This window comes from Bos taurus, chromosome 14 (genome assembly GCF_002263795.3).
Source record: "Bos taurus isolate L1 Dominette 01449 registration number 42190680 breed Hereford chromosome 14, ARS-UCD2.0, whole genome shotgun sequence".
Lineage (NCBI taxonomy): Eukaryota > Metazoa > Chordata > Mammalia > Artiodactyla > Bovidae > Bos > Bos taurus.
Window position 1 is genome coordinate 64,291,241 of NC_037341.1, and position 19,608 is coordinate 64,310,848.

The following is a 19,608-nucleotide window of genomic DNA, read 5'->3' on the forward strand; positions in this document are numbered from 1 at the left end:
TGTAAGTGAAATCATATCACATTTGTCTTTCTCTGTTTAAATTTCACTTGGTATAGTATACCCTTTAGGTCCCTCCATGATTGTTGCAAATGGCAAGATTTCATTCTTATTTGTGGCTGAGTAATGGCTCATCTTCTCTATCCATTCGTCTATCAGTGGATATTTAGGTTGCTTTCCTATCTTGGTTACTGTAAATAACGATACAGTGAACTTGGGGTACCTATATCTTTTTTAATTTGAGTTTTTCTTTTCTTCATATAAATACCCAGAGGTGGAATTGCTGGATCATATAGTAGTTCTAGTTGTAATTTTTGAGGAAACTCCATGCTATTTTTCATAGCTGGTTGTACCAATTTACATTACCACCAACAGTGCACAAGAGTTCCCTCTTCTCCATATCCTCACCAATACTTTGTTGTCTTTTTAAAAAGCCATTCTGACAGGTGTGAGATGATATCTCATTGTGGTTTTGATTTGCATTTCCCTTACAATTAGTGATCTTAAGCATCTTTTCATGTGCCTGTTGGTCATCTGTATGTCTTATCTGGAAAAATGTGTTTTAAGTTCCTTAACCAATTTTTAAAATTGGATTTTTTTTTTTTTTTTTTGCTGTTAAGTTGTATGAGTTCTTCATATATTTTGGATATTAACCCTTATCAGACGTGTCATTTGCAAAATGCTTCTTTGATTCAGGAAGTTGCCTTTTTGTTTTGTTGACGGGTTCTTTCGCTGTACAAGACGTTTTAGTTTGATGTAGTTCCGTTTGCTTACCTGTTGCCCTTGTCTGAGGGGACAGATCCAAAATAAAAATGTTGCTAAGATCAGTTTCAGAGAGCATATTGCCTATGTTTTCTTTTAGGAGTTTTATGGATTCAGGTCTTACATTTAAGTCTTTAATCCATTTGAGTTTATTTTCGTATATGCTGTAAGAAAGTGGTCTAGTTTTATTCTTTTGCTTATAGCTGTCCAGTTTTTTAAGTACCGTTTATTGAAGAGACTATCTTTCCCACATTGTATAGTCTTGTCTATTTTGTCATAGATTAATTGACCATAGAACTGTGGATTTATTTCTGGGCTCCCTGTTCTGTTCCATTGCTCTATATGTCTGTTTTTTTTTTTTTTGACAATGACAATGATAGGAAGAGCTGACTTTGAAGGATCAAAAAGCGATCTCGCTATGAATGCTTGGCTGCCACAAACCAGTTATCCCTGTGGTAACTTTTCTGAGGCCTCCTGCTTAAAATCCTGAAGGTCAAAAGGATCGTGAGGCCCTGCTTTCATGGTCTGTATTCGTATTAAAAATCAAGATTAAGCGAGCTTTACCCTTCTGCTCCATGGGAGGTTTCTGTCCTCCCTGAGCTCGCCTTAGGACAGCCGTGTTACAGTCTGACAGGTGTACCACCCCAGTCAAACTCCCTATCTGGCACTGTCCCTGGAGAGGGTCACACCCAGCCAGCTTGCGGCTGGGTGCTAGGCGCCAGAAGTGAGAGCCCCTCAGGGCTTGCAGTAGCATCCTGCTTTAATTAATATAGGTTTACTTTCCACTGTCATGCGTTGGAGAGGGAAATGGCAACCCACTTCAGTGTTCTTGCCTGGAGAATCCCAGGGACGGAGGAGCCTGGTGGGCTGCGGTCCATGGGTTACACAGAGTTGGACACGACTGAAGTGACTTAGCAGCAGCAGCAGTATGGTTTGAAATCAGGGAACATAATACCTCCTGCTTTGTTCTTTCTTAAGATTGCTTTGGATATTTGGGGTCTTTTGTGGTTTTATATAAATTCTTTGTGTATGTGTGTGTCTGTGCTCAGTCACACAGTAATGTCTGGCTCTCTGCGACCCCATGGTCTTTAGCTAGCCTCCTCTGTCCGTGGAGTTTCCCAGGCAAGCATACTGGAGCTGGTTGCCATTTCCTACTCTAGGGGATCTTCCCTCCCCAGGGATCAAACTTACATCTCCTGCATTGGCATACAAATTGTAGGATTATTCTAGTTCTGGGGAAAATGCCATGAGTGTTTTGCTAGGGATTGTATTGAATCTTTAGAATAATTTGTAGAATGTACATTTTAACAATAATAATTCTTCCCAGCCACAAGCATGGTGTATCTTTCCATTTATTTGTTTATCTTTAATTTCTTTCATCAATATCTTATAGTTTTCAGGCTACAGGTCTTTCACCTCCTTAGTTAAATTTATTCTTGTGTATTTTATTCTTTTCGATGCAGTCATAAATGTGATTGTTTTCTTAATTTTTCTTTCTAGTGGTTCATTATTAGAGTATAGAAATGCAACATATTTCTGTATATTAATTTTATATTCTACAACTTTACCAAATTCATTTGTTATAATAATTTTTGGTAGTCTTTGTACTCAGTCATGTCTGACTCTTTATGACCCCATGGACCGCAGCTTACCAGGCTCTTCTATCCATGGAACTTTCCAGGCAAGAATACTGGAATGGATTGCCATTTCCTACTCCAGGTTTGGTAGTGTTTAGGGTTTTCTATATATAGTGTCATGTCATCTGCAAATAGTGACTGTTTTACTTCTTTTTTTCCAGTTTGAATGTCTTGTTTTTTTCTTGTCTGATTGCTATGGCTAGGAGTTTGAACATCATGTTGAATAAAAGTGGTTAAGAGTGGATACCCTTCTCTTGTTCCTGATCTTAGAGGAAAATTTTTCAGTTTTTCACCACTGACTATGATGTTAGCTGTGGGTTTGTCACCTGGCCTTTATTATGTTAACATATGTTCCCTCTCTGCCCACCTTGTTGAGAATTTTTTTAATCATAAATGGATGTTGAATTTTGTCAAATGCTTTTTCTGTATCTATTGAGATGATCGTATGATTTTTATTAATTTTTTAATATGGTGTATCACATTCATTTGTCAATATTGAACCATCCTTGCATCTCTGGAATAAATCCCACTTGATCTGATTTATTATTCTTTTAATGTGTTGTTGAATTCAGCCGTTATGCTTTTATTTATTATTTATTTCTGGCTGCACTGGGTCTTTGTTGCTGCATGCAGTCGTCCTCTATTTGCTGTGGAGCAGGGTTACTCTTGGTTGAGATGTATGGACTCTCATATGGTGGTTTCTCTTGTTGCAGGGCACAGGCTCTAGGCATGCAGGCTTCGGTGGTTGTAACGTGTGAGTTCAGCAGTTGTGGCATGTGGGCCCTAGGGTGCAGGCTCAGTAGTTGTGGGGCACAGGCTTAGTGGCTCTGCAAAATGCGGAATCCTCTCAGACCAGGGATCAAACTTAGGTCCACTGCATTGGAAGGCGGATTTCTATCCCTTGTATCACCATGGAAGTGCCAGCCATTATGTTTTATTGGATCTGTTTGCATCTTTTGTTATCAGGTATATTGGTCTGTAATTATCTATCTTTCTTTCTTTTTGGTTTTGGTATCAGGGTAATGCTGGCCTTGTAGGGTGAGTTTGGAAGTGTTTCTCTTCAATTTTCTGAAACAGTTTGAGAAGGATAGGTGTTAACTCTTTTTTAAATGTTTGGTAGAATTCCCCTGTGAAGGCTTCTGATCTTGCACTTTTGTTTTTTGGGAGTTGTTTTTTTTTTTTTTTTTAATCACTATAATTGATTTTCTATTTCTTCATGATTGAGTCTTAGAAGATTTTTTGTTTTTAGGGATTTATCCATCTCTTCTAGATTGTCCAGTTGTTGAAAAATAATTGTTCATACTAGTCTCTTATGATTCTATTTCTGTGATATTGGTTGTAACTTCTCTTTTCTGGTTTTATTTGGAAACTCTTATTTATTGACGAGTTTGAATAAAGGTTTATCAGTTTTATCTTTTCAAAGAACTGGCTCTTCATTACTGATTTTTTTAGTCTCTATTTCATATATTTCTGCTTTGATATTTATTATTTTCTTCCTTGTCCTAACTTCGGGCTTCGTTTTTCTACTATGGTGCATAGTAGGTGAGATTGGAGCACTCCCTTTGTGAGAGAAGCCTCTGAGTTTTCCTCCTCTGCAATTGTTCACCTGTGAATATTGTGTTACTTTTCACCTGTCGTGCTGACTCACAAATTACACTGTTGTTGGAACTGCTCTTAGCGCCCTGCCCCCCGACTTACCTGTTGGTTTGCCAGCAATTGGCCCTGGTGTTTCTCCTGCGTTTTCACCAGGCCACCTGTGTGAATCCACCAAAGTCAGGTCCCAGGATTGCGGTAGTTGTGTACCTGGACCATCTGTGGTAGCTAGCTATGGAGGCAGCTCAGATTCTGACCTGGCCCAGTCTCTGTGTGAACGTGCCCACAAAGCCCGCAGTGGCTGAAACTAGACCCATCTGAGCTGTGTGAGTGCTCATCCATTTGGACATTCCACAGGCACTGAGTTCACAGCACTGACATTGAGGGTGTATGTGAATCTGCAGCTCTTGTGGCCATGAGGACAGATTTCAGCTCTTCTGTTTTAGTTGCATGGCCCCTGGGGCTCAGCTGTGGTTTCAGCCCCACCTCTGTGCATGTTCCTCTGAAGGCTGCCCTAGAGCACCTGTGCCCTGCCCAGGTAGGCAGGGGAAGAGGTGATGATGGGCAGAGCGTGCGAGCCTGCTCTGGGAGGTGCCCCTCCTAGTATCCATGGAGACAGGGGTGCGTGGGGAAGGGGACTGAAATTACGGCAGTCCCCCTCCTGTGGGTCACTCAGCAATGGTGCCCTGCTTCTTTGGCGGCCCAGGCTTCTTCCATGAACATTCCCAGTTGTGGAGCTCCTTACTTCCATCCTTGCGGGCTGTCTCTTCACAGCCAACAACTGTCTCCTCGCTGTGTCCACTCTCCAAACCCCACGTTCCAGCACCCAGCCCCTCTCTGCATCAACAGACAACAACTCAGGCTGGAGCATGCAGGGCTGCAGGGCTGCAGAATGGAACATCCATGTAGGTCTTAATCTGTCCTACCTGTCACAGACCAGTTGCTGTGCTTTCCTCCAAGCTCCTGAAGCTCCCGCTCCATCCCAGCTGATCTGCCCAATGGTGAGGGGGCTTCCCTGAGTGCAGGAGCCTCTTCTATCCTTCAGCTCCCCACCAGGGGTGCAGGTACCATTCTGTTTCTCTTTTTCTTTCTTAAGTCCTACCCAGTTGTGTGAAGATTTTTCCTGTCCTTTTAGGTGTCCAAGGTCCTCTGCTAGTGTACAGCAGGCACTCTGAGAATTGCTCCATTTGTAGATGTATTCTTGATGTACTTGTGGGGAGAGGTGAACTCCACATCCTTCTATTCTGCCATCTTGACGCCATCCCCATCTCAATCATGTTCTGTGGAAACCTTGGTTTTCATGCCTATGGGGCCTCCTACAGAGTCCTGAACTTCTGGCACTTGTTCAGTTGCTAAGTCATGTCTGATTCTTTGCCACCCCATGGTCTAGAGCATGCCAGGCTTCCCTGTTCTTCACTATCTCCCAGAGTTTGCTCAGACTCATGTCCATTGAGCTGATGATGCCGTCCAACCATCTCATCCTCTATTGGGAGCTCAGGGTCATAGCCATTAGACCACCAGGGAAGTCCCCTGTTTGTGATTATTTTTAACCTGTTTTATATCTGTGAAAATAATGACACTGATTAATTTTTTTTTGGTCATTTTTCCTCTTTCAGTAAGTTACTTAAGTTTTCTGGATTCAGTTTGGTAGTCTGTAACATATAAATGATAGCTGATGTAGGTTTGTTGAGAGAATTAATGAAGTGTACCAGCAGACAAAGTGGCTTCAAACTTGAGACTCGGGGTTCTTTGTCCTGTCCAAACAGAAGGTAGAGACAGGCTCCCTATAAGAGCTAGAGGTAACATTGCTCTAGTGATTAGACCATCATTGTCCTAACAGGTGATTTTCTGTGATGCTTTCTTTTTCACTTGTCTTCTAACAGTGTCTCAATCGTGAACAAGGTATTCACTGGGTCAAAAAAGAAAGACTTCCAACTTTTCTGGAAAGTGATTGTTACTTTGAATACAGGTATTGTAATTCATCAATATACATATATTTTAAATGATTTTTTTCACCAAAAATCATTTTTATTTACTTTCTTAATAAAATTGTGTACTTTAACCCCATTGGAGTTTGTATTTTGGTTACTATGTAGTATAATATAGAGCATTGGTAAAAATTGCTTAACATTTCCAAAGAGATTTCATAGAAACAGTACCTAATAAATGTACTTCAATTCTGCTTCTTTGATCATTATATTTAAATTTTTTTCTACTTCTGTAAAGGTGTTTGTGTTCAGGGTGATAAAAAATGAATACAAATGGGATAAAAAAGAATGTTCTAGCACAGGGCCAAGTTTTTCTTTTATGTTCCCTGACTTTTAAAGTTTAAGTTCCTAAACAGTCTGAAATTTTACTAAAATTTGACCCTTTCTTAGAACAACTATTTTCTAAAATACAATAAAACAGAATAATTATTAATTAATTAGTGATCCTATGAATATGCCATTAATTTTAGCAGCTCCTAAGAGACTCATCCTGCAAAGCTAGGAGGGAAGATTGATTTGAATACATACAATTTTAGTTTTTATTCTGAATTCTACCATATTTGAAATTTATTTCAATTTGTATGATTTCTGAAATACAGGTTAGCCAAATTGATTTCACAAGTAAGATGGAGTGAATCAGGCATGAATATCATATTAGGTACAGAGTTTTCACCCTGGGTCCTGAAAAAACCACCCAGTCCACCACCTCCTCCTGTTGAAGAAGATGATGTTATAATTATGAAGAAGTTCTACATTTCTCTGGGCGAGGTAAAAGTTTGAGTGTTTCTTTGTGACTTGGCACTTTGGTGAAACTTGTCTTTTTAGAGACATGATGTTCATTTGAATAAGAAAATGTTTTCAAATACTTCCAAAGTAGATTTAGCAGAAATTCTTTTGGATTTATGATGACTTGTTTGCCTTACACTCTTTCACCTGAAATGTAATTAGAATTATTATTGTCATGTGTACAAAGGAAAATGGAAAATTGAAGAGCATGCCCACTGTCACATGGGAAGTAAGGCTTTCATTGTTCATTCCAATTTTTTTATTATTTAGAATCTATAATATTTGTACAAAGCAATGATAAATTGGATCTTCTCCTCCATATTGTCAAGATTATTTTTTAGTAATTAAATGCATTAGTGTTTAACTGTTACCAGGTATAAATTTGCCCTCCACAATTGGAGATTGTTGGGTAGTATAAGTACATATGAAGAAATCTAACCCAGAATCAGATGTCCTTTTGGAGAACCACAGTATAGTCAAACTTGTAGGTAGATCTTTGGCTTTGTCAGGGAGGGAACCTTTTCCTTCTACCCTTGTAGGTTCTTTGGCTGGTCTAATTAAAAAATATTGACATAAGATAGTTATAGGCAAAAAAAAAAAAACACACAAAAGGTAATTTAGTTATGTACAGGAGCCCTTTAAGAATATGAGACCCGAAACAAGTTGGGCAGTTGAGCTATCCTGAGCTTGGGAATGGGATAGGGGCCTGGGGCTTCAGAGGGGAATAGGGTAAGTCACAGGACTATAAGAAGACCAGATGTTTGCTAATTAGATGTTGCCTGCCATAGAGGTAGGTAGTCATTCACATAAAAGTCATCTCTGGTACTGGCTCTCTCTGAGCCTGGCCCTGTAACTAAATTCTTTTAGGTGAATTTAGGTAGTTAAAGGAGAGGTAAATGTTTCTCTTGAGTCTACTGGGTCGAGGTCTCCTTCGGCTCACAATAATCCAGGTCATGGCATGTTTTGGGGTCACTATCCTGCTTCTCTTTACCTTCTAATTATTAAATCTCTCTGGGAACAGGTTTCCAATATACAGTTCTTCGCAAAACCAGAAACTGCAAATATGTTACCCATGTGTTGCTCTTGTCCTAGTTTCCATTCATGACAGACATTGCTAATCAATCATAGCAGTTTTCCTGCTGAGCTAGGACTTGGCTCTAAGTTCTTTTCAACACAGCCTCCTAGGCAGGCACTTCCAATTGATCAAAGATGTCATTCAAGAGGAAAACATCTCTGTTGGAATGGATATCCTTACACTATCTTTTTGAACATTTTTTTTTCATGTGTAAGCTCCTATATAATTTTGTAGTTTGACAGTTCTATCAGCAAAATTTGGCAAAAAAAAAAATGTATGCCAGTCCCATTATTTCCTCTGAATAATGCTCAGGGATGTACTAAAGTCACATTTTTCTTTTCTCTTATATTTATTTTTCAGTATTTATTTTTCCTATTAACATATGTGTTCCAATAATGTTAGGGATGTCAAAAACATACTAATGGTAGAGGTCCATAAACATGCAAAGGAAAGAATCAATCTAGGGGAATAAGTTCTGATTCCTTACATGTAAATTGAATCAAATATAAGAAAATAAAAATCAAAGTTACTTTACTTTTACTATTTTCTGTGATGGAAAAAAACTCATTTCTGTCAACTTGAGTAATACCTGAATTATATATTTCTTTTTAATAGCCTTTGAGCTTGAGTGTTCAGTTTTTGGGACTGTTAAATCATTAAACCATGACTATAGATAGGTATTAATCCTTATGATAATTAGTAATATTTCTTTGTCTTCAGTTGTACCATCGAAACACAAACAATTAACCCATCTTTTAAGAATATAAAGTAGAATAGTTAACTGTTTTTATATTTAACTAACTACTTCTTTCTCCTCTATCTTCTGCTCTCTTATCTTTTTGTATAATTAATTTAATGACTCTTGTATGTTGGTCTTAATTCCTTGATAGTTCCTTAATTACTTTGGTCTCCTCTCAGTGCTTAGGATAGAACTTGAAACAGAGAAGTCATTTAATAAATATTTTGAATGAATATAATTAGTAGTAAATGATTTGGTTTTAGAGAAAGAAAAAGAGGAAACAAAAGGAAATTAGATTCAAAGCTACTGGGGTCGCACACAGTCGGACACGACCGAAGTGACTTAGCAGCAGCATCTACCTCACTTCTAAAAGGGACAGTACCACACCAGCGGCACCTGGTGTTTCTCCTCGCGCCTTTGGTCTTGTTGTGTGGCCCGACTTGCCCCGCTAATTCTCCATAACTCCATTTGAGCCTTGCCTCCTCTGTAAGTGTTCCTTAGGCTAAGATGACTTAGTTCGAAAAAAGGAAAAGTGAGAGTAATGCTGGACACTCCCTTCTCTGCCTCTGTTGAACAAGTTGGATTATCCTAGAAAAGTAGGTGAGGACAAAGTGGGAAGAAGAATCTTCCCAGGGCATCTGAGATGCAGTTTCTTAGGACTGGGGCTTTTGAAGCTGCATGTCAGGTTGAGAATTGGATCAGCTGACTCAGGAGTACATAAAGAAAGGAAAAACTGAAGACTCTATCCAGGGGCAGGTGAGTCAGAAATCATCCTTCAGGAAGCATCCCATCCAAGCAAAGTTGCGAAAACAGAATCTAAGGTAAAGGGGAAGTTCAACGTGGAGAGGTTTCCAGTGCTACTGAGAGTAAGTTTTTGTCATATTAAGGAGGAGCTGTTAAAAACACTGAGCCTGACCAGATGGATCTGGGGGCAGGAAATCATTGAGAAAGTTGTAAATGGGAGCAGCTGGCGTAAGATGCATCCAAAGACTGATGAGCTGTGGAGCCTGCCAAGTTAACCTAGATGGCGGGAGTTTGTAGTGAATCCAGGAAGGAGGGTTGTGTACTTCCGGTGGAGGAGTGAAGAATTTGATGGGTATTGGGCCCCTTTTTTTTCTTTTGATCATCTAATATGAAAATAATCTGAAATTTCCTTACCATTATTCTCAGCTAATGAATTTTTCTATGTACAATATTCTTTTCTTTCACAGCATAATTTTTCCTTTACGTATTGTACTATACAAATTGAGTATTATCATAATGATTTATCCAGATTCATGATTGGAAGAATACTGCTAATCTTGGTTAAACAAATGTGCTCCTTTCTTCCTAGGCCTCCTATACTCAAACAAAAGATTGGTTTGCCTTAGCAAAACAATGTCAGCAAACAGTACCAACCTTTTCACTACCATCTTGTGTATTCCACAACAAAATTGAATCACCAGTTGTTTCATCTGCTTCTGGTAAGCAGTAAAGGACAAGGATAAGAATGACCCCAGAACTCCTTTTTACGTCTTTTGTTGTTGTTATTCTAAACTTACAACACTTAGCGGATAGGGAAAAAACTGGTATCTCCTGCAGCTCCACTTTCTACTCTTTTCTAAGAGACAACCTCGTATAGTGAAAAGAAGAGGGGTTTAGAACCCAACTCTGATACTTATTAGTTTGTGACTTCTGCAAATTATTCCACTTCTGGTAACCTTGCTTTTGTCATCTGTAAGGTTAAACTAATGATGCATACATACTGAATATATAAAATGTTTAGTGCTTGGTACCTGGTAGACAGTCAATAAATATTTGCTTTATCATTATTTCCTATTACAGTTTACAAATTCTTATTATTAAGAATTTGAAATAAAGTGGGTACAACCTTTCTCTCCTCCCAAAAGTAAATAGTGATTTATGGAACTTGAGTTATCCTGCTAAGTTCAGACTATTTTTCACCTTGAAAAGCAGATAAATTTCTACTGTGGGTGGATGAACTTTGGTAGGTGACAGAAACTTTTCATAAATAAAGGGGACCTTCCAGAAATGGTCCAGAAAGGACTTCCCTGGTGGCTCAGACAGTAAAGCGTCTGCCTACGATGCAGGAGACCTGGGTTCTATCCCTGGGTTGGGAAGATCCTCTGGAGAAGGAAATGGCAACCCACTCCAGTATTCTTGCCTGGAAAATCCCACAGATGGAGGAGTCTGGTAAGCTACAGTCCGTGGGGTTAGAAAGAGTCGGACATGACTGAGCGACTTCACCTTCCCTTCCCTTCCCTCCAGAAACGGTAGTAATTAACATATGATATTGCTAGAGGAAAAAAAATCTAGCAATGTGATTCAGGAAGGGAATTCCACAATTCACTAAGTTATTGCACAGTTCCTTTGATAAGTACCAGAAACCTCTGAGGGTGATAAATCTGGAGTCTCTAGAATTGAACCTAAATCTAGGTAAAGAGGGAAATCATCTTTCTAATTGGAAATTACGGAATATATAGATTTCTTACTGTTGCCTCCAAATAGTGAAGTAGAAAATGGGAGAGTGAAGTTAGTGAACAGAGAGAGAAAGGATACCAGGAAGGCAGTGAGGGGAAATGCCAGGCTTGTACTCTCCCTCCGTGTTTGTGGGGTTGAGTGTATACCCACTATCCTTTCACAGGTCTACAAAAGTCTAATCTCAATTTTAGGGAAATTTATTATACATATTTTCAATTAAAATTATGAAATATTTTCAGTTTATTGAGATTTGAAATCTATTACTGAGAAAATTGAGGTTGGGACACATGGATCAGGGTTTTCCTGATCCATGGCTTTGCGAGCAGTAGATTTGCCATGTGAAATGAAGCACAGACATCAAATATTTCACTGATATCTGAAAGACTTAAAAAAAATAAGGGCTAGACTATATCTTTAGAAAAAGTGTAAATGTAGTCCAGTTGTATTTGTAAGTCTTCACAAGGACTTTATGCAATTTTGTAATTTTAATGATAGGTTGTAAGTGTAGTAGTAATAGAATTTTTCTCATAAAACAGTTTTTTTTTTAATTGCTAATATGACTCCAATTCTTGTCTGTTCATCTATCATCTCATCATCTATGGTAGCTAATTTTATTTTACCATGCACCATGAAACATTAAAGTACACACAATCATTTGGTATACACATTCTAATTCTTTAATAGACTGGGCCTTTGTATGTTGACATTATCAGCCTAAAATATTACATTTTAAAAGTGTGTCATGTCTTTTTGAAGATCCTCTTTATTGAGGATAGCAAATATTTAGTTCATCTGCCACCAACATCCTCTTCAGATCCAGGGAAGATATGGCCAATCCCCGTTGGCATTTCTTTTCTCTCAGTTCAGTTCAGTCGCTCACTCATGTCCGACCCTTTGCTACCCCATGAACTGCAGCACGCCAGGCCTCCCTGTCCATCACCAACTCCTGGAGTCCACCCAAACTCATGTCCATTGAGTCAGTGATGCCATCCAACCATCTCATCCTCTGTCGTCCCCTTCTCCTCCCTCCCTCAATCTTTCCCAGCATCAGGATCTTTTCAAATGAGTCAGCTCTTTGCATCAGGTGGCCAAAGTATTGGAGTTTCAGCTTCAATGAACACCCAGGACTGATCTCCTTTAGGATGGACTGGTTAGATCTCCTTGCAGTCCAAGGGACTCTCAAGAGTCTTCTCCAACACCACAGTTCAAAAACATCAATTCTTTGGTGCTCAGCTTTCTTTATAGTCCAACTTTCACTCCATACATGACCACTGGAAAAACCATAGCCTTGACTAGATAGACCTTTGTTGACAGAGTAATGTCTCTGCTTTTTAATATGCTGTCTACATTGGTCATAACTTTCCTTCCAAGGAGTAAGCGTCTTTTAATTTCATGGCTGCAGTCACCATCTGCAGTGATTTATAACATCTAGTTAACAATTAAAAGAAAACTTTTACATTCATATCTGATCTAATAGCCTTTTATGATTTAATACAGAGAGTTTTATCTTCGATGATGGAGTTCACCCCAGGACGAAAAAGGGCCTATTAAAAACCACTAGATTAACCTCCGAATTTGAAGAAGATGGGTCTGTATCTCTACAGGACACTCCTTCTCAAGCTCTTCTGAGGATATACCTTGAAAAGCAACAGAATGTTGATGGAAGTCTGACACTGCACTTCTCAACATGTGACGAGTTTTTAAGATCTTATGTCTCCTTTATCTTGAGAGTGGCGATTCATCAAATTCTTGGAGCAACACTTAGAGAAAGCCCAGATTACGTAAATTTCAGAAACGTAACAGAAGTGGTATTTGATGACATTGGGGGGCCTACCTCTGGCAAGAATGTTTTGTTCAATGAAATGCTAAGGGAAGAGTCGGGAGACATGTTAGAACCAGCAGTTTCAAAGCCTGACAGCATTGGACTCGACAGCAGGGCTGATTGGTGTATTTCTCACAAAACTTATGACATTGGTAATAGAAAGGAGTTTGAAAGATTTAAGAAATTTTTAAAAGGTACCTTAGGGGAGAAATATTGGTGGCTATGGATGGATATTGAGAGGTTAAAAGTTCTTAAGAATCCTGGAAGACATCAAAGGTATTTCTTTTTTTTTTTTAATAGTTTTAAAACCAAATTGTAAAATATTAGTTTGGGTCATCTAAGCACAGACAGAAGGCCTGGAATAAATATATAAATGTAATTTATACTTTTAGAAGAATTAATAATAAGATTTATTTTATTATAATAAAATTGATTTACATAAAAGGTACCTTATGCCAGCGTAAGGGGCTGGCTGTTCCTGGCAGCCTGCTCAGTTAACAAATTCTATGGTCTTTAGCCAGATGCCACTTAGATATATCTGAATGAGATATCTGCTGGATACGGTGCTGGATGTTCTCGAGAGAGCCTCTTAGGTCTGATGGGGCATGGGCCTTTGTTTAGCCGCTCCATATGTGTCAGGTCACTGTAAGTCTTACGAACCTTGGAGGACCCCGCTTTATGTCCTTCTCTTGTCTGTGTTCTCCTGATCTGCTCTGAACTCTGAAGTAGACTGGGATCCCCATTAAAGGTTTGACTGAGTAAATACTGGAGACTGGACTATTCCAGTTACTCGGTGGCGTTCAGATCACAAAGCTCATTCTTGTACATAGTTATAAGAGCAGGGGTTACCAAATGGTTGATTATGAAGCATGACCTAATTGATCCTGGGATGGAAGGCTGCTACCACTTTCTAAGACATGTTAGGGAAAGGATATACAGTCAACCTACATAGGTTCTTGAGAGTTAATACTTTATTAGTTCCTGTTGTTGCTGTCATTAATTGCCACAGATTCAGTGGCTTGAAGCAACATAAATTAATTTTCTTCCGATTAAAAGGTCAGAAGTCTAAATGGGTCTGCAGGCCTGCATTCCTTCTGGCACTTTGGGGAGAATCCATTTCCTTGGCTTTTCCCGCTTCTGAGGCCATCTGCTTTCCTTGGTTCAGGGCCCCTTCCTCTGTCTTCAGAGCCAGCACCATGACATCTTTTCTCCTCTCTAACCTCTGCTTCTGTCCTCCCATCTTTTCTCTGTGACTGTTAGCCTCCTGCCTCCTTCTTAGAAGGATTGTTAATGATTACATTAGCACCAGCTAGATAGCCCAGGATAATCTCCCCAGAAGCCTAATCACCGCTGCAGAGTCCCTTCTGTCATGTAAGATCACATTCTGAGGTTCTGGAGATGAGGGTGTGGACATCTTAGCAAGGCCATTGTTCAGCTGACCACAACTGTCCTTGCCATTCCCATACCTGTGCGAATTATTTTGACCTTCACATTGGTACTCCTGTAACTCACTTTCGGTTCTTTGTTCAGTTGCTCAGTCGTGATCCTGCTCTTTGTGACCCCACTTTTGGTTCTAAGAGAGTTCATTACTTGCCTGAAACATTTTGGAAGGGAAAATATTTGGCTAGTTGAGTATTGTGTCACCAGGCATGTGTGTGCCTATTTGTGTGTGTTTTATTTCAGACATATTGAGAAGATGAAAAAATGCTTTCTAGTGAGCAGTGGAGATTACTACCTTTCTGCAGAAGTCTTATCAAAATTTAAACTACTAGATGGATCTCAGTGGAATGAAGAACACTTAAAAAAAATTCAGACTGAGGTTTTAAAGCCCTTACTTCTTTATTGGTAAGAAAAATAATGAGAATCAAAGTTATTTGCTTCCACATTTATTAAGCTAGTTACAGGTTATACTTTTTGTCTTAAGGATATACGACTTATGGGAATTTTAAATGACAAGATTATTATATTATCTTCGGCCTTCTTTAAAGTACCTATCCTTTAGATAATGTTGGTGTTTGAGGGACTTGCAGTTCATTTCAGTTGCTCAGTTATGTCGACTCTTTGCAACCCATGAACTTCAGCACACCAGGCTTCCCTGTCCATCACCAACTCCTGGAGCTTACTTAAACTCATGTCCATCCAGTTGGTGATGCCATCCAACCATCTTATCCTCTGTTGTCTCCTTCTCCTCCCGCCCTCAATCTTTCCCAGCATCAGGGTCTTTTCCAATGAGTTGGTTCTTTGCATCAGGTGGCCGAAGTTTTGGAGTATCAGCTTCAGCATCAGTCCTTCCAATGAATATTCAGGAATGATCTCCTTTAGGATGGACTGGTTGGATCTCCTTGCAGTCCAAGGGATCAGGATGGGGAGCACGTATACCTGTGGTGGATTCATTTTGATATATGGCAAAACCAATACAATATTGTAAAGTTAAAAAAAAAAGTCTTCTCCAACACTGTATTTCAAAAGCATCAATTCTTGGGTGCTCAGCTTTCTTAATAGTCCAACTCTCATATCCATACATGACTACTGGAAAAACCATAGCTTTGACTAGACAGACCTTTGTTGGTAGTGTCTCTGCTTTTTAATATGCTGTCTATGTTGGTCATAGCTTTTCTTCCAAGGAGCAAGCGTCTTTTAATTTCATGGCAGCAATCACCATCTGCAGTGATTTTGGAACCCGAAAAATAAAGTCTCTCACTGTTTCCATTGTTTCCCCATCTATTTGCCACGAAGTAATGGTGACCAGATGCCATGGTCTTAGTTTTCTGAATGTTGAGTTGTAAGCCAACTTTTTCAGTATCCTCTTTCACTTTGATCAAGAGGCTCTTTAGCTCCTCTTCACTTTCTGCCATAAGAGTGGTGTCATCTGCATATCTGAGGCTATTGATATTTCTCTGTTACAAGATGGATTTTAACTCCATGTTAACTTTGTGAATGTATCCTTCTACACTTGACCTCTTATGCTCAGTATCTCTTCAAATTGATGTGTGTGTGTTTGTGTGCATGTGTGCACATGTACAATAGCTCAAATTAGATTTATCATCTCAATAAACATTCCATGAACACTTCCTATGAGCCAAGTGCCGTGCTAAGGGTACAAGGGTAAAACATAGTCAAGTCTAGGGATCCTAGTCCAGTGGGAGGAACCTACATGTGAAACGAGCGTACTAAAAGCAAGTGTGGTGGATGCACAGGACACAGAGAAGAGGGAGTATTTCACCTGGGACTCGAGGGACTCTGTAAGCGTGGAGAAGAGAATGGGCCTCGTGAAGGAAATGTATGCTATCTGAGGATCAGTGAGCTGTCCACTGTGGCTGTGATTGATCTGATGATGTCACTTGCCTGCTTTAAGGCTTTCACTAGTTACCCCCAAGCTTTCAGTGTAAGGTTCGAATTCCTTAAGGTTAAAATTCCTTTAACAAATAAGGTCATCATGATTTGTCCCTTGCCTCCGTCTCTCGATTATCTCCCATCTAGGTATTTCAGATTACTTGTATACTTTGTATTTTCCTATATAGAGAGAGAATGTTGTTTTTCTCTGTATAAATTTCTGTTCTTAAATATTTAAGAAGGGCAGAAAGGTATAAATTATACTATAATATGCACCTAAATACACACCATCCAGCTTAAAAAAATTACAAATATAGTAGAAGCTTTCCTTTTCTTAATTTAACTGTTTTGAGAGAATGATAGATTCATATGAAGTTGTAAGAAATTACACAAAGATTCTGTATACCTTGGGCTTCCCCGATGGCTCAGAGGTTAAAGTGTCTGCCTGCAATGTGGGAGACCCGGGTTCGATCCGTGGGTTGGGAAGATCCCCTGGAGAAGGAAATGGCAACCCACTCCAGTATTCTTGCCTAGAGAATCCCATGGATGGAGGAGCCTGGTGGGCTATAGTCCACGGGGTCGCAAAGAGTCGGACACGACTGAGCGCTACTTAACTTTCACTTTCACTTTCTGCATACCTATTACCCAGTTCACCCCCCCACCCCCGCCACTCCGCCCCGGTGGTAACGTCTTGCTTAACTGTAGTACAATATTGCAGTGATGGAATTGACATTGATAAAGCTCAACAATCTTTTTTCATATTTTGCCAGTTTCTCGTAGTTTATTTCTCTGAATATAGTTTTGTCACGTGCACTTGCCATTACAGTCAAGATACCGAGCAGTTACACTACCACGTGCATCCCTTTGGATTGCTCTCTTATCAGCATGCCTGCCTCTTACCTTCCCCCTTTCTCATAATTACTGGGAAACTACTCATCTGTTATATAAATGAAATAGTGTAATATGTAATTTGGGGGGATTATTTTTTCATTCAGGATAATTCCTTTGAGATGCATCCAAGCTGTTTTGTTCTTCATTACTGAGTAGTGTTCTGTTGTGTGGATGTTACACATACAGTCTCCCATTGAGGAACATTAGGATTGTTTTCAGTCTTTTGATATTACTAATAAAGCTGCTGTGAACATTCATGTACAGATTTCTGCATGAACATAAATCTTCCTTTCTCTGGAATTAAAGTCCAGGAATGAGATTAGTGGGTCATATAATCTGTTTTTAGTTTCAATAGTGTTAGTGGCTCAGTCCTGTCTGAATGACTCTTTATGACCCCGTAGACCGTAGCCTGACAGGTTCCTCTGTCCGTGGAATTCTCCAGGCAAGATTACTGGAGTGGGTTGCCATTCCCTTCTCCAGGGGATCTTCCCAACCCAGGAATCAAACCTGCTGCTGCTGCTGCTAAATCGCTTCAGTCGTGTCTGACTCTGTGCGACCCCATAGACGGCAGCCCACCAGGCTCCCCCGTCCCTGGGATTCTCCAGGCAAGAACACTGGAGTGAGTTGCCATTTCCTTCTCCAATGCATGAAAGTGAAAAATAAAAGTGAAGTCACTCAGTCGTGTCCGACTCTTAGTGACCCCATGAACATCAGCTTACCAGGCTCCTCCATCCATGGGATTTTCCAGGCAAAAGTACTGGAGTGGGGTGCCATTGCCTTCTCTGGCTTAAACCTGGGTCTCCCGCATCTCAGGCAGGTTCTTTACTGTCAGAGCCACTAGGGGAGCCAGGGCATGGCTGCCCACTCCAGCATTCTTCCTAGAGAATTCTATGGACAGAGGAGCCTGGTGGACTACAGCCCATGAGGTCACAAGGAGTCGGACGTGACTGAGGGACTAACACTTTCACTTTCATGGATTATGCCTATGGTGTCAAGCCTGAGAACTCTTTGCCCGGTGCTATATTTGGAAGATTTTCTCCTGTGCTGTTCTTTAAAAATCTTACAATTCTATGTTTTAATTTAAATCCGTGGCCTGTTTTGAGTTAATTTTTATATAGGGTGTGAGGTTTAGGTCAAGGTTCAGTTTTGTTTTGTTTCTTGCTAATGGATATCCAGTTGCTCATCCTCATTTATTGAAAAGACTGTTTTTCCTCTTCTTTTCTATGTTTTACATTAACATACAGTAAAAGCAAACTGTATAGATTCACGTAACCACCATGACAGTCAGTGTACAAACATCACCTTAGGAAACCCTCAGAGCACCCTTTTGTCATCAGACTCTTCCTCCTCTCTTCACCCCTGGCAACCGCTGATCTGTTGTTTGTCGCTATATTTTTGTCTTTTTTTAGAGTGCCATGTAATTATACAGGATTAACTTTTTGAGACTGGCCTCTGTTGGTCAGCATCCTACCACTGAAGCATAATGCATCCAAATTGTTGCACCTATTGTAGTTCGTCCATTTTGTTATTTTGACTTTCCAGTTGTTCACCGTTGGTAAGTAGAAATGTGATTGACATGTGTGTGCACTCAGCTCAGGTTGGAGAGAGCAGAAGCCATTCCATCCCAACTGCTAACCTCAAACAGGCCTGCTGCACCTCCTGGCTCTTCCGGTGCTCCTCCATTCTCAGGCCATCAGGCACTTCCTTACTCTTGTGGCCTATACACCGATGTCATGCAGGTCTTGTGGCTGATCTTTTGTACCCACTGCCTGTACCTTGGGGTTTGTGGGCTACCTTGTCACATTAGCATGTGTTATTCTAAACGTTGTCCATGAGTTTTTGGTTTTGCTATCTAGTCATGCTGTTTTTTTTTCTTTTTTTTTTTAAATTTTATTTTATTTTTAAACTTTACAATATTGTATTGGTTTTGCCAAATATCGAAATGAATCCGCCACAGGTATACATGTGTTCCCCATCCTGAACCCTCCTCCCTCCCCATACCATCCCTCTGGGTCGTCCCAGTGCACCAGCCCCAAGCATCCAGTATCGTGCATTGAACCTGGACTGGCGACCTGTTTCATACATGATAGTATACATGTTTCAATGCCATTCTCCCAAATCTTCCCACCCTCTCCCTCTCCCACAGAGACCATAAGACTGTTCTATACATCAGTGTCTCTTTTGCTCTCTCGTATACAGGGTTATTGTTACCATCTTTCTAAATTCCATATATATGTGTTAGTATACTGTATTGGTGTTTTTCTTTCTGGCTTACTTCACTTGTATAATAGGCTCCAGTTTCATCCATCTCATTAGAACTGATTCAAATGAATTCTTTTTAATGGCTGAGTAATACTCCATTGTGTATATGTACCACCGCTTTCTTATCCATTCATCTGCTGATGGACATCTAGGTTGCTTCCATGTCCTGGCTATTATAAACAGTGCTTCGATGAACATTGGGATACACGTGTCTCTTTCCCTTCTGGTTTCCTCAGTGTGTA

At 39.9% G+C, this 19,608-nt stretch overlaps 1 protein-coding gene and 1 long non-coding RNA gene across 5 annotated transcripts in view; one reads left to right on the forward strand and one right to left on the reverse strand.

Moving 5' to 3' along the window:
* Positions 1-19,608, forward strand: part of RGS22 (regulator of G protein signaling 22) — a 141,457-nt gene that overhangs the window by 32,359 nt on the left and 89,490 nt on the right. For all 4 annotated transcript variants that reach the window (XM_002692801.6, XM_059874374.1, XM_059874373.1 and 1 more), the window contains 5 exons: positions 5,873-5,958; positions 6,577-6,745; positions 9,911-10,040; positions 12,556-13,156; positions 14,564-14,725. In XM_002692801.6, the coding sequence (XP_002692847.2) occupies positions 5,873-5,958; positions 6,577-6,745; positions 9,911-10,040; positions 12,556-13,156; positions 14,564-14,725 (1,148 nt within the window). The remainder of the gene's footprint in view (positions 1-5,872; positions 5,959-6,576; positions 6,746-9,910; positions 10,041-12,555; positions 13,157-14,563; positions 14,726-19,608) is intronic.
* Positions 1-19,608, reverse strand: part of LOC132342150 (uncharacterized) — a 162,701-nt gene that overhangs the window by 11,296 nt on the left and 131,797 nt on the right. The gene's annotated exons all lie outside the window — the stretch shown is intronic.